Below are 14,080 nucleotides of genomic sequence, written 5' to 3' on the forward strand. Positions count from 1 at the left end.
TCTTTGAAGTAAGGTTACTGAGACTTGGAGATGTCAAAAAAACTTGCCCTAAGATACTAAACCAGCAAGTTATAAACACTGAACTTGAATCCAGGTGTTTCTAAGACCCTCAATTTTGGCTAAACATATATGGAAGGACTTTCAATTTACATGCAAGTCTGGTTGAAGAGCATAATCCAGGATGAGATTTACAAATGTTAGTTGACAGTCCTGAAATTTATGGTTTAAAAATTTAATTTGTTGAGAAACTAGAAACTCCTTTAAAATTCTATATATGTGATTGGTTATAAGAAGGAAGTGACATTTTTTAAATTTTTCTTATTTATATTGAAGACCATAAAGAAGCCTTCATCATTATGCCAATAATTCTTTTTTTTTTTAAATATATTTTATTGATTTTTTTACAGAGAGGAAGAGAGAGGGATAGAGAGTTAGAAACGTCGATGGGAGAGAAACATCGATCAGCTGCCTCCTGCACACCTCCTACTAGGGATGTGCCCGCAACCAAGGTACATGCCCTTGACCGGAATCGAACCTGGGACCTTTCAGTCTGCAGGCCGACGCTCTATCCACTGAGCCAAACCAGTTAGGGCTGCCAATAATTCTTATAATTTAAGTGATCAAATTCTTCAAATAAATTTTTATTTTTTGCTGCTAGAGTTCTTTTATTTTAAAAATATATATATTTTAATTGATTTGTAGAGGGAGAGAGAAAAAGAGACATCGATGTGAGAGCGGAACATCAATAATAGGCTGCCTCTTGCACACCTCGTACCAGGGATTGAGCCGAAATCTGGACATGTGCCCTGTGACCTTTTGGTGTTTTAGGTGTAAGGGATAATGTCCAAACAATTGAGCCACACCAGGTAGGGCTTGAGTCCTTTTCTTTAAAGTCCTTGTTAACCATTTCTTGGGGCTCTGTATTTTATAATAGTTGCTCAAAGACATGCTAACAAAAGACACAGACAAACAACTGCGGACCTCAGTATTCCCTCTCAGATTTCTACTCTTGCCTCAGTCATTTTACTTGGAAAGCACATGTTAAAAGTAGCCTTAACATGCATTAAGGCATGGCTCAGTGGGTGAGCGTCAACCTATGAACCAGGAGGTCACGGTTTGACTCCTGGTCAGGGCACATGCCGGGGTTGCAGGCTCGATCCCCAATGTGGGGCATGCGGAAGGGAGCTGATCGATGATTCTCTCTTATCAATGTTTCTCTCTCTCTCTCTAAAAACATGTTTGTTTTTTTAAAAAAAGAGAGTGGCCCAGCCGGCATGGCTCAGTAGTTGAGCATCAACCTATGAACCAGGAGATCACGGTTCAATTCCTATTCAGGCCACATGCCCTGGTTGGGGGCTTAATCCCCAGTGGGGGACGTGCAGGAGTCAGCTGATGAATAATTCTCTCTTATCGTTGATATTTTTATCTCTCCATCTCTGTAATCAATAAAAATATATTTTAAAAAAAGAAAATACATGTTAATTTTCTGTTACTTATTCCCTTCTTAGACATTATTATCTGTTAAATTATGAAATGGCTAATCTCTTAATTCTGAGTTTCATCAACATTGTAGATATTTTATTTGGGGTAAAATAAGTTTCTCTTTTGTGTAATTTCCTGATCTGTATCCATTTCTCATACAATTGTCTGGATAAACACCTTGCATAGTCAACTTGAATGACATAAATAGGGAAAGAAAACTGTACTCATAGTCATTTGTTCATTTTCGAATCCGTTGATTAATTGGGACATTTGTCTTATTTGTTTAATAAGATAAACCTTTACCCTTTTATTGACTCAAACTCTAATATGTCTACTTGGTGCAATTCTGCTCACCTGATGTTTTAGAACCAGACATAAGTTCAGAGGAATCTGTCTCCACTGTAGAAGAACAAGAGAATGAAACTCCACCTGCTACATCTAGTGAGACAGAGCAGCCAAAGGGGGAACCTGAGAATGCAGAGAAGGAAGAAAACAAGTCCTCTGAGGAAACCAAAAAGGAGTAAGGAGTTACGCCTTCTTGCTATATGTAATTAAAGTATGTAAAAGGACTGTAGACAAGGTTGTTTTGGTTTGTTTTAAAATATGTTTTTATTGATTTCAGAGAGAGGAAAGGAGAGAGAGGGGGGAGGCTAGAAACATCAATAATGAGAGAGAATCATCGATCAATTGTCCCCTGCATGCCCCCTTCTGGGGATTGAGCCCACAACCTGAGATGTACCCTGACTGGGAATCGAACATGACCTCCTGGTTCATGGGTTGATGCTCAACCACTAAGCGACACCAGCCAAGCTATAGACAAGATTGTTTTAAAGTGTCATAACATTGATTTATGCTAGATATTTGCTTTTTTGTTTTATGTTTTAGTATTGCCATTTGAAATATGTTTATTATGTAGATGTATGGCCTATTAGAATGTGTAGTGGTTGTCAGAACAATGGTTTAGATCAGGCGTCCTCAAACTACGGCCCGCAGGCCACATGCGGGTGTTTTTGCTGTTTTGTTTTTTTACTTCAAAATAAGATATGTGCAGTGTGCATAGGAATTTGTTCATAGTTTTTTTTAAAACTATAGTCCGGCCCTCCAACAGTCTGAGGGACAGTGAACTGGCCCCCTGTTTAAAATGTTTGAGGACCCCTGGTTTAGATAATCCAAAATTCATTCCTTTTGGCTTTGGATTGTGTTTTTGTGCTTATAATTCATTGTGAGAGTGTCTTGATATTTTAAGCATTGACATAATTTCAAATGAAACATGATTATAAAAATCTGACCTTGCCCTGGCCCATGTCCTCAGTGGTTAGAGTGTCGGCCTTTGCGCCAAAGGGTCCCAGGTTTAATTCCTGGTAGGTGCAGGTTCCATCCCTGGCCCGGTTGGGGCATGTGTGGGAGGTAACCAATTGATGTGTCTCTGTTATATCAGTGTTTCTCTCCTCCCTGTCTCCTATTCCCTTCCTCCCTTGCACTCTTTCCAAAAAATCAATGGCAAAAAAATTTCCTTGGGTGAGTATTAACAACAACAACAAAAATCAGTTGGATTGGTGTCATCACGTGCACTAAAAGGTTGCTGGTTTTATTCAGGGTCAGGGCACATGGCCCAGGTTGCAAGGCTTGATCCCTGGTAGGAGATGTGTAGGAGGCAGCTGATCAATGTTTTGTGCTCATGTTGTTTCTCTCTCCCTTCCTCTCTAAAAATCAGTGGGGGGAAAAAAAAGGATAATTTAGAAATAGCTATACCTTTTAGATGTAATCCTCAGGGAATCCTTTATCCCAGTTACATGGGTATACATAAAATCTAGAATTTTTTTGTTGTTGTTAATCCTCACCCAAGGATATTTTTCCATTGATTTTTAGAGGATGTGGAAAGGAGAGCAACACCACTTAGCAACACCAGCCAGGGCAGCACCCTATTTTTTTTTTAATGTTTTATTTAGTAAAATTTTGTTAAAATACATGTCACCTTAGTGTGGAAGTAAATTAAAGCATTAATTTGTATCCATCCTCCGTCTTTTTCTCTTTCTGACTTTATGCCCCTTTCTGGAAAGTTTATTTTGCACAATAACAATTCTTTATTTTAAAGAGAGAAAGATCAGTCTAAAGAAAAGGAGAAGAAAGTGAAAAAAACAATACCTTCTTGGGCTACCCTTTCTGCCAGCCAGCTCGCAAGGGCCCAGAAACAAACACCACTGGCCTCCTCCCCACGTCCCAAGATGGATGCGATCCTGACTGAGGCCATTAAGGCAAGTTTTTACTTCCAGAAATTTATATAGGTTTATTCTGTTCATCTTTTGCTTATTTGAAAATGGTATACTCCTGTCCAGACATCAAAAATGTTGCTCTGCTTCCTAAAAGAGAATAGAGGAAAGCCATTTTGAAGTTTGTTTCTTATAATGTAATTAGTGGCCCAGTGCACGAAATTCGTACACATTAAAAGGGAATTAGAGGAAATATTTTAATATTGCTATTTGCCCTTTCTCTATAATAGAAGTGTCGGAGATGAAAGAAAATTAGTAAAATGTATATGAAAATCTCTTGTCAGAGCCTGGGGCGTGCCGCGGGACCTAGAGTCAAGTCCCCGCCCACCACCCACATGCGCTTTGAAAACGCAGGAGACCCAGACCTGGCGGGCCCCACCCCCACTGGCTAAGACCCAGCTGGCCCCACCCCTGTCAAGCCCCTCCGGGCGGGGGGCACAGCCTCAGGTCCCCCGGCCCAGCGCTGGGGCGGGAGGCGTGGCCTGAGGTCCCCTGTCAAGCCCCGCCGGGCAGGGGGCGCGGCCTGAGGTTCCCCGGCCCAGCGCTGGGGTGGGGGGCGCAGCCTGAGGTCCCCAGTCAAGCCCCACGGGGCAGGGGCCGCGGCCTGAGGTCCCTCGCCCTGACCAGGCACCATGCAGCCTCAGGTCTCTGCTGTTCGGTAATGACGTTATGGTGTCCCGGCTAATTTGCATATTTCTCTATTATATAGATAGAAGATTATATTTGACTAGAGGCCCGGTGCACGAAATTTGTGCACTCAGGGGGAGGGTCCTCAGCTCGGCCTGCTCCCTCTCGCAGTCCGGGAGCCCTCGGGGGATGTCTGCCTGACGGCTTAGGCCCACTTTCCACATCTTTAGCGCTGCCGTGGAGGTGGGAGAGGCTCCCGCCACTGCTGCTGCGCTTGCCAGCTGTGAGTGCAGCTTCTGGCTCTGCAGTGCTCCCCCTGTGGGAGCACACTGACCACCAGGGGGCAGCTCCTGCATTGAGTGTCTGCCCCCTGATGGTCAGTGCACATCATAGCGACCAGTCATCCCACTGTTCAGTCCATTTGTATATTAGCCTTTTATTATATAGGATGAGCACTGTTTATTTTTTTTAAAATTCAGATTTCCCATGGCAAGTATTTTGAACATCTTGAGATTTTTTTTTAACACAGTTTACTGATTGAGTATTGTTTTATTTGAAGGCTTAACATGTTAATTCATTCAACAAATATTTAAGGGCTAACTTTTCTGTGTCAGGCAACTCTGTAAATGATATAGCATAGAACACGACGAAACAGGGCCCTTGCCCTTATGAAATCTAATGGTGGTTCAGGGTAACTGAATAATGTTGAGAATTTTTATCTAAAAAAAATATACCATCTATCCTTAATTCCATTTTCAAAGCTAAGTATCTAATATTGTTAGTGGTAATCTTTCAAACCTGAGTTATAAGAAATCCTCTTACTACTTTGCTTCATCACCTAGCCTTTCCAAAATACTTGCAAAATGCTGTAATCCATTGACTTTAATTAACTTATGTGATCATCAGATATGGTTTTATTTTTTTAAATATATTTTTATTGATTTCAGAGAGAGAGGAAGGGAGAGAGAGAAACATCAATGATGAGAGAGAATCATTGATCAGCTGCCTTCAGCATGCCCCACAATGGGCATCAAGCCTGCAACCCGGGCATGTGCCCTGACCAGGAATCGAACAGTGACCTCCTGGTTCCTAGGTTGATGCTCAACCACTGAGCCACGCCAGCCGGGCCTTATTTTAATTTTTAAGGTTATCTTTTAACCTGACCTTGCCATTTTTTGTGTAAATTTTTCTAGTTAATTTTGCTTTGTTTGTTTTATATGAGCCATAGACTTCTTCATTTCAGGGACCCTGTCCTTAGAGCTGAGCTAGAAATGGGGGGAGAGATAGAGATCAACTTAACTAAGGGTGGTATTTATAGGAAAGAGCAAACGAGGTCATTCTCAGAATTTGAGAAGATTGCATTGACACAAACTGGAAAAGGCTTTGTTTTCAGACCTCTCCCTGCACTCTTTCAAGAGTGCTCTCAACACAGTAAGAAAACTTTCTTATTCTAGATAGCTTGACTATAGAGATCTCTTTTCTTTATGTTGCCTTTCTTCAAGGATTTCCCTTCATGACTTCTCAGCCTAGGATTGGAGGAGTAGAGTAGAATTACAGTGAGGACAGAGATGGGTCTGAAATTTTTAAATATTAAAACAGTATAATTAGGCCTAAAGAATAGTTTGAATATGAGTATGCATATTCCATGCAGTGTAATAAATCATGGTTTTAGACCACTGGTAACATTTTCTGGATCAAACAAGAGTCCCTGATGTCTACTTCCATCTCATTGTCAGTTTGGTGAAGCAAGGGATTGTTTTAACATTAGAGAGTTCTTTTTTGGCCTATTTTCTTTTTTTTTTTTTTTTTTTTTTTTTTTGGGCTATTTTCCATTTTATTTTTTTATTTTATTTTTTTTTTTTAATTTCTTTATTGATTAAGGTGTCACATATTTTTCCTCATCCCCCCATTCCCATCCCACACCCCTCCCCTTGGATGCCCCAACCCTCTGTTGAACTTAAGCATTGGTTAGGCTCATATGCATGCACACAAGACCTTTGGTTGATCTCTCCCCCCTCCCCCCACCCTCCCCTATCCTCCCTCTGAGGCCCGATAGTCCGATCGATGCCTCCTTGTTTCTGGTTCTGTTCTTGTTCATCAGTCTATGTTGTTCATCATTTCCCCTAGATGAGCGAAATCATGTGTCACTAGAGATATACTTATAAGAATTGAATGTGCGACGAGCAATAATAGTTATGCTGACAGGCAAATGAATCAGTCTGTAGTGAGTTTCTTTCTGGACCAACAGTTCTTTTGAGACCCAATATCAATGTCCACCAGTTCCCTATGAGTACATGTCGGCACTGACCCCTCAGCTCTGGATGGTGGACAAATGGTGGTAATGCAGGTCCGACTCCCTCTGGTTTGGTCTCGGCCGGACCCAGGGGCACTGATTCACCCGGATCCAGGGGCCCACGGCCTCACCCGGACCCGGGGCCAGGCTCACCCGGATCCAGGGGCCCACGGCCTCACCCGGACCCGGGGCCAGGCTCACCCGGATCCAGGGGCCCGCGGCCTCACCCGGACCCGGGGCCAGGCCCACCCGGATCCAGGGGCCCGCGGCCCCCCCCGGACCCGGGGCCAGGCCCACCCGGATCCAGGGGCCCGCGGCCCCACCCGGACCCGGGGCCAGGCCCACCCGGATCCAGGGGCCCGCGGCCTCACCCGGACCCGGGGCCAGGCCCACCCGGATCCAGGGGCCCGCGGCCTCACCCGGACCCGGGGCCAGGCCCACCCGGATCCAGGGGCCCGCGGCCTCACCCGGACCCGGGACCCAGGCTCACCCGGATCCAGGGGCCCACGGTCTCACCCGCACCCGGGGCCAGGCTCACCCGGATCCAGGGGCCCACGGCCTTGCCCGGACCCGGGACCCAGGCTCACCCGGATCCAGGGGCCCACGGCCTCACCCGGACCTGGGGCCAGGCTCACCCGGATCCAGGGGCCTACGGCCTCACCCGGACCCGGGGCCAGGCTCGCCCGGACCCGGGACCCAAGCTCACCCGGAGCCAGGGGCCCATGGCCTCACCCGGACCCGGGGCCCGCGGCCTCGCCCGGACCCGGGGCCCAGGCTCACCCGGATCCAGGGGCCCACGGCCTCACCCGGACCTGGGGCCAGGCTCACCCGGATCCAGGGGCCTACGGCCTCACCCGGACCCGGGGCCAGGCTCGCCCGGACCCGGGACCCAAGCTCACCCGGAGCCAGGGGCCCACGGCCTCACCCGGACCCGGGGCCCAGGCTCACCCGGATCCAGGGGCCCGCGGCCTCGCCCGGACCCGGGGCCCAGGCTCACCCGGATCCAGGGGCCCGCGGCCTCGCCCGGACCCGGGGCCCAGGCTCACCCAGATCCAGGGGCCCACGGCCCCCCCCGGACCCGGGGCCAGGCCCACCCGGATCCAGGGGCCCGCGGCCTCGCCCGGACCCGGGGCCAGGCTCACCCGGATCCAGGGGATGGCCTATTTTCTTTCCTTTGTTTTTTAATAAGATCAGGAGTAAACAATAGGCTGTAATAGGTCAGAGACATTTACTTGAAGTAAGTGGACTCATATTAACAATTTCTTTTGTGTTGCACAACCTTTTCTTGTCTGAGTTTTTCTTTATTGTCAAAGTGTGTAAGATAACAATAAAGTCTTTACCCAATGAGAATGAGTATGCACTACATTTAGTGTATAGACAATGGCAACACAAAATTGTTAGACTACCAGTGGTCGGCAAACTCATTAGTCAACAGAGCCAAATATCAACAGTACAACAATTGAAATTTCTTTTGAGAGCCAAATTTTTTAAACTTAAACTTCTTCTAACGCCACTTCTTCAAAATAGACTTGCCCAGGCCGTGGTATTTTGTGGAAGAGCCACACTCAAGGGGCCAAAGAACCGCATGTGGCTCGCGAGCCGCAGTTTGCCGACCACGGGACTAGCCCATGAGATAAATAACAGGTGCTGTTTAAGTGTGCTTCAAAATGTAAAGCATTTGAAAAAATTTTCTGCCTTAAGTGACATAATGACCTGCTTAAGTCTTCCATGGGCATTAGTCAAATGAAATATAGATAAATAGAATGGAAATGGAAGAGGGCATGTTAAATTGCAATTTAATGCCCTGTTGTTATCCAAAATGCCCCTTAAAACTTTGCTACCAAAAAAAAAAAACAAAAAAAACTTTGCTACCTATAAGTCCAGTTTTATTTTATTTTTTTTAAATATATTTTATTGATTTTTTACAGAGAAGAAGGGAGGAGAGAGAGTTAGAAACATCGATGAGAGAGAAACATCAATCAGCTGCCTCCTGCACACCCCTCACTAGGGATGTGCCCACAACCAAGGTACATGCCCTTGACGGTAACCAAACCTGGGACCCCTGAGTCCGCAGGCTGACGCTCTATCCACTGAGCCAAACCGGTTAGGGCTATAAGTCCAGTTTTATGCCATTTATTCAGATTATCTTCGCTTATGTTCTCTGCTGACATTCACACAAAGCCTGCAGAGAAAGACTGGTCCTGGTGTGCCAAAACTCATTCCATAAAACAGGCGAGATCTGTGATCCAGGGTTCTGCTTTCCTTGTTTTAATGCTAAAGATTGTCTTCTAAATATAGAATAGAATTAAAATGGAATGAGGTTCTTCATTAACACAAAATGTTATTCACATGTTGTACCTTCTCTTTGGAACATTTTTTAAATTATTGTTGCAGAAATATTTTAATTCTTCATTTCTCCACAGCCATGATGAACTGAACTTTCCTGAAGTACTGTTCATTCGTTCCTGCCATTTTTTTCATTCATTATTAAGTTCACTTTCAAAATAATTTATTTTGAAAACGTGTCAGCTTCTCTGTCTAAAGAAAAGCAGCTAGTTGAAAGTAACGTGTATGGTTTGGTAAATTGTTTTCTAGGCATGCTTCCAGAAGAGTGGTGCATCAGTTGTTGCTATTCGAAAATATATCATCCATAAGTACCCTTCTCTGGAGTTGGAGAGAAGGGGCTACCTCCTTAAACAAGCACTGAAAAGAGAATTAAATAGAGGTGTCATCAAACAGGTATTACACAGTGGTTGGTAATAAGATCATTCTATCATATAAGTCCATAGTTAGTAACATTTAGGCTTTTTATATCCTTTTTGTTAAAAATAAGTTAATATGATGAAATACTTAAGCTTAACCTAGTTTTACTATCTGAGACTAGGTTTCCAAATCACTGCCAGTTACCTTTTATAACTAGCCTAGAGAGCAGAAGCAATAGGATAATGTAATTATTTTCTAGCTGCTTGTACTTTTAATTGGATTTTCATTGGAGGCTTTGTGCTGTAGATGAGAAGTAAGGCTAAGGAATCCTTTTATTATAGCAGCAAAAATGATAATTGCTTTTGTGTTAGATTTGTTAGTTTTAAAGCCTTGCTTATGTGGCTAAACTTGTTGCCCTTATAAATTAGCTTACCTTTGCTCAAACTGTTAAAGCTTGTTAGGACCATCAAAGAAACCGGAGTAAATTGAGACTAGTACTAATACCAATATTGATTTTAAGCATAAATCGGTGATACAACATCAAATGTTGCTTAGAATCATGAAAATATAAATCGAGAATGGACTTTAAACCTTCTTCAGAGGTTCACAGGGATGAAATAACTACCGAGGTCACATGGGAGTGGCGAAGGTGGTTATCTAAGGACCCAGTTCACTGCATTCCCAGAGTCCTCTTGTCTTTTTACCTTTCTGCCTAGATTAATATAGAATTCTGTGCCACTCAGACATTTAAACTCTTTGGGAACTTTCAACCAGTACTTAATTCCACCAGTATATATAGGGTGTCTCCTGTGTGCCAGGTGCTTGTGGGTCCATCAGCGAGGAAAACAGATTTCTGCTGTGTGGGGCTTACATTCTAGCTTTCTCAAAATGTCAAACTGATATGTAAGTAGGTCTTTAAAATAATCATCGATTAAAAGATATTATCTAACCAATATAATTAGAACCAAAGACCTGTCCTATATCACAGTGTATGTTAGCACAGTTTGTGAGTTGGCTTTGTGTGTTTTTTTATCGAAACAATGGTTTGTGACCTATTCTTGCCTCATAGCCTGACCTTCTGCTTGATGTTTATAAACTGGAAGCATTTCAGCTAGATTGCTATGTTCATAGCAGTGTAGGTAAAGCTAGAGTGTGGAGGACTCAGGTTAATGTAAATCAACTTTAAAGTTCTATGAAAGTGCTTTGTAAACTATGGAAAGGAAATATGTGGTATGACTTACATAACCTTTCCCATATATAGGAGAAATCTATAATGGGCAAACTGGGAAACATTATGTATGGCCTGAGATGAGGTAGGCTGTAAACTTTTGCCAAGTAGCTATCGCCCTTTCAAGACAGAAGATTTTTCATTTTCCCCAGCAGATTGTGTCCCTTCTTTCCATGGGACATTTTTTATTGGAGGGGGTAGTTTATAATAGACAATCTGGTATCACAATAGCATTCTTCCCCAAATTTGTAGATGAGGAAACAAAAGCTGAGGGTTTACAGGGTTGTTCAATATTGAATAGCTAGATAGTACCATAAATAGAATTCAGTCCCGTCTTTTGACTAATCCATTGTTTGCTTGCTTCTCTCTGACAAAGTGAACAGTATTTTACATTAGTTCTTGTATTACTATTCCCTGTAATTTGCTTATTAATCTGGTATAGAGTTAGAAATGTGAATAACAGAATAATTTAAAATAAAAATGTTGGTTATTACAGCTAAATTTAATTTACTTCAGGTAAAAGGGAAAGGTGCTTCTGGGAGTTTTGTTGTGGTCCAGAAATCAAGAAAAACCCCTCAGAAATCCAGAAACAAAAAGGTAAGAAGTCTGTACCATAGTTTGTACACTGTGATACTGTTACTACTACTCAAAATACTAACTTTGTGCCATGCCCTGTGCCACGTTTGCCTTTTTATTAAGTCCTAGAGAGGTTACAAGTAATTTACTCATTCTTGCTCACCTAGTGAACAAAATAGACAGTGTGCATATCCAAGCACTCCAACCCCAGAGTCTGTGGACTTACCTTCCCTGTTAAGTTATGGGAAGCTGTATGAAATTATCCTACTTTTTGTGAAATATAAACTACAAGAGGCAAAAAAAAAATATACACACCCTAAAAAATAAACATATTTCTACTCAATATTATACCCCAAAACTATTCTCAGAGCCAGTTTTTCTTCTCTCTCCTCGCCAAGATACATAATTTCATTTATGGAAAGTATACAGTAATAAAGTGAAATAAATATCCAGTATTTGCTCTATGTTAGTAATTGAAATAATGAATATTCCTCTACATCTTTATTTTCACAACTCTGAAAATTTTTGTACTTTTTCATAAAACTGGCAAGCACTTTCAAAATGAACTGTGCAGTGCTTTTTGGTGCTCCATGACACTTTTTCATTGTTAATGAATTAAGGCCTTTCAGTAAAGTCTAATTATTTTTTTAAATTTATTTTTAATACATTTTTATTTATTTCAGAGAGAAAGGGGGAGAGAGAGATAGAAACATTAATGGTGAGAGAGAATCATTGATCGGCTGCCTCCTGCAGGCCCCCTATTGGGGATCAAGCCCACAATCCGGGCATGTTCCCCGACAGGGAGTCAAACCAGGGAGTCAAACAATGACCACCTGGTTCATAGGTCAACCCTCAACCATTGAGCGACACAAGCCAAGCCTGTTTTTTATTTTTATATGTATTTTTAACTCTCCTAATCTGAAATTTGAATCTTATATTGCCACACAAGTAAAATTACAGCACTGTGATATGATTTATTTGAATGCGAAAAGAATGATAATTTTGTTTGGTTGGTTGATTTGGCAACCAGCTTAGAAAAAGCCTTTGAGTTGAATACAGAAGATTTGTACAAAAAGCTCTACATTCTCTAATGATAATTTTTGATATTACATTTCAGAACAGGAGCTCTGCAGTGGATCCAGAACCACAAGTAAAATTGGAGGATATCCTCCCACTCGCCTTTACTCGCCTTTGTGAACCTAAAGAAGCTTCCTACAGTCTCATCAGAAAATATGTGTCTCAGTATTATCCTAAACTTAGAGTGGATATCAGGTATGACCTGTTGGCCTGGATTTTAAAGCATAGATTTATTCCCTTAGCCCCTTTTCATGAGGAAGAAAGATTAAATATTCAAGGGATTACTGTTAGCTGAGCTAAGAATAAAACCTTTTTTGTGGATTTAATTTTTTGTCTCATTCTTTTTTTAACCCAAACTGCATGTTAGCTTTTGTAAGACACTGATAGAGTAACTTTTTTTTTAAAATTGATTTCAGAGAGGAAGGGAGAGATAGAAACATCAGTGATGAGCGAGAATCATTGATCAGCTGCCTCCTGCATGCCGCACACTGAGGACCGAGCCAGAAACCCAGACATGTGCCCTTGATTGGAATCAAAACCAGGACCCTTTAGTCCCAGGCTGACACTCTATCCACTGAGTGTACTGGCTAGGGCAGCATTAAACTCTTAATGTCCTCTCATCTCATTTTTAAATTATTTTTTCTAATTTTTTTATTGTAGTAAAATACACAAATATAAAATTTACCATCTTAACCATTTTTAAATATTTTTTTTATTGATTTCAGAGAGGTAGGGAGAGGGAGAGAGATAGAAACATCAATGATGAATGAGAATCATTGATCAGCTGCCTCCTGCACGCCCCACACTGGGGATCTACCCCGCATGTGCCCTGACTGGGAATCCAGTGGTGACTTCCTAGTTCATAGGTCCAATCTCAACCACCGAGCCATGCCAGCCGGGCCATCTTAACCATTTTTAAACTTACAGTGTTTAATGGTATTAAATCCTATATAATAGAAGCCTAATATGCTAAGTGGCCGTCCATTCAACCAATCAAAGCATAATATGCTAATGATATGCTAAGGCCACTCAACTGCCTGCTATGACATGCACTGACCACCAGGGCGCAGACAGTCGACTGGTAGGCTAGCTTGCTGCTGGGGCGCGACTGAGTGAGACTGGCTGGACATGCCCTGGAGCCCTCCTGCGGTCCCTCCCCAGCCGTGCACCGGTGGGGTCCCTCGGCCTGGCCTGCACCCTCTTGCAATCCAGGACCCCTCGGGGGACGTCAGAGAGCTGGTTTCGACCTGATCCTACAGGCCAGGCCAAGGGACCCCACTGGTGCACGATCGGGGCTGGGGCGGGACCGCAGGAGGGCTCCAGGGTATGTCCAGCCTGTCTCATTCAGTCGGGCCTCTAGTGTATTCATAATGTGCTACCAACACGACCATTCATCTCTAGAATTCTTTTCATTTTGTAAAATTGCAGCGTGGTACCTGTTAAGCAAGAACTCATTTTCTTTTCCTCCAGACCCTGGTACCACCATTCTACTTTCTGTCTCTGATTTTGTAACCTGGTTCTTCCACTGCCTTGTTATGTGACCTTGGAGATATGACTTGATTTTTCTGTGTCACTAAACTTCCCCTTCAGTAAAGTATGGGAAATAATAGTACCTATTTCTTGGGGTTGTTGTGTTATTTATTTAGAACAGCACTTGGCACCATAGTACATGCAATATCATGTGTGATAGATTAAGAGAATTTTTCAGAAAAGAGCTGTGCCTCAGAGTTAGTAGTAAGTTAAAAACATGGGCATTGATTACGTCTAGACGAATGTGTAGAATTAAGTGGGATGACTGACAGTGGGGTGACAAAGGAGAAAAGG

At 42.9% G+C, this 14,080-nt stretch overlaps 1 protein-coding gene across 6 annotated transcripts in view; it reads left to right on the forward strand.

Annotated features, from left to right (window-relative positions):
* The window catches only part of HP1BP3 (heterochromatin protein 1 binding protein 3), a 39,104-nt gene that overhangs the window by 9,731 nt on the left and 15,293 nt on the right, over positions 1-14,080 (forward strand). For all 6 annotated transcript variants that reach the window (XM_079776073.1, XM_079776072.1, XM_079776075.1 and 3 more), the window contains 5 exons: positions 1,849-2,002; positions 3,578-3,737; positions 9,268-9,411; positions 11,120-11,200; positions 12,297-12,451. In XM_079776073.1, coding sequence (XP_079632199.1) covers positions 1,849-2,002; positions 3,578-3,737; positions 9,268-9,411; positions 11,120-11,200; positions 12,297-12,451 — 694 coding nt within the window. The remainder of the gene's footprint in view (positions 1-1,848; positions 2,003-3,577; positions 3,738-9,267; positions 9,412-11,119; positions 11,201-12,296; positions 12,452-14,080) is intronic.

The sequence above is a fragment of the Cnephaeus nilssonii genome (genome assembly GCF_951640355.1).
Source record: "Cnephaeus nilssonii genome assembly, chromosome: 7".
Classification (NCBI taxonomy): Eukaryota; Metazoa; Chordata; class Mammalia; order Chiroptera; family Vespertilionidae; genus Cnephaeus; species Cnephaeus nilssonii.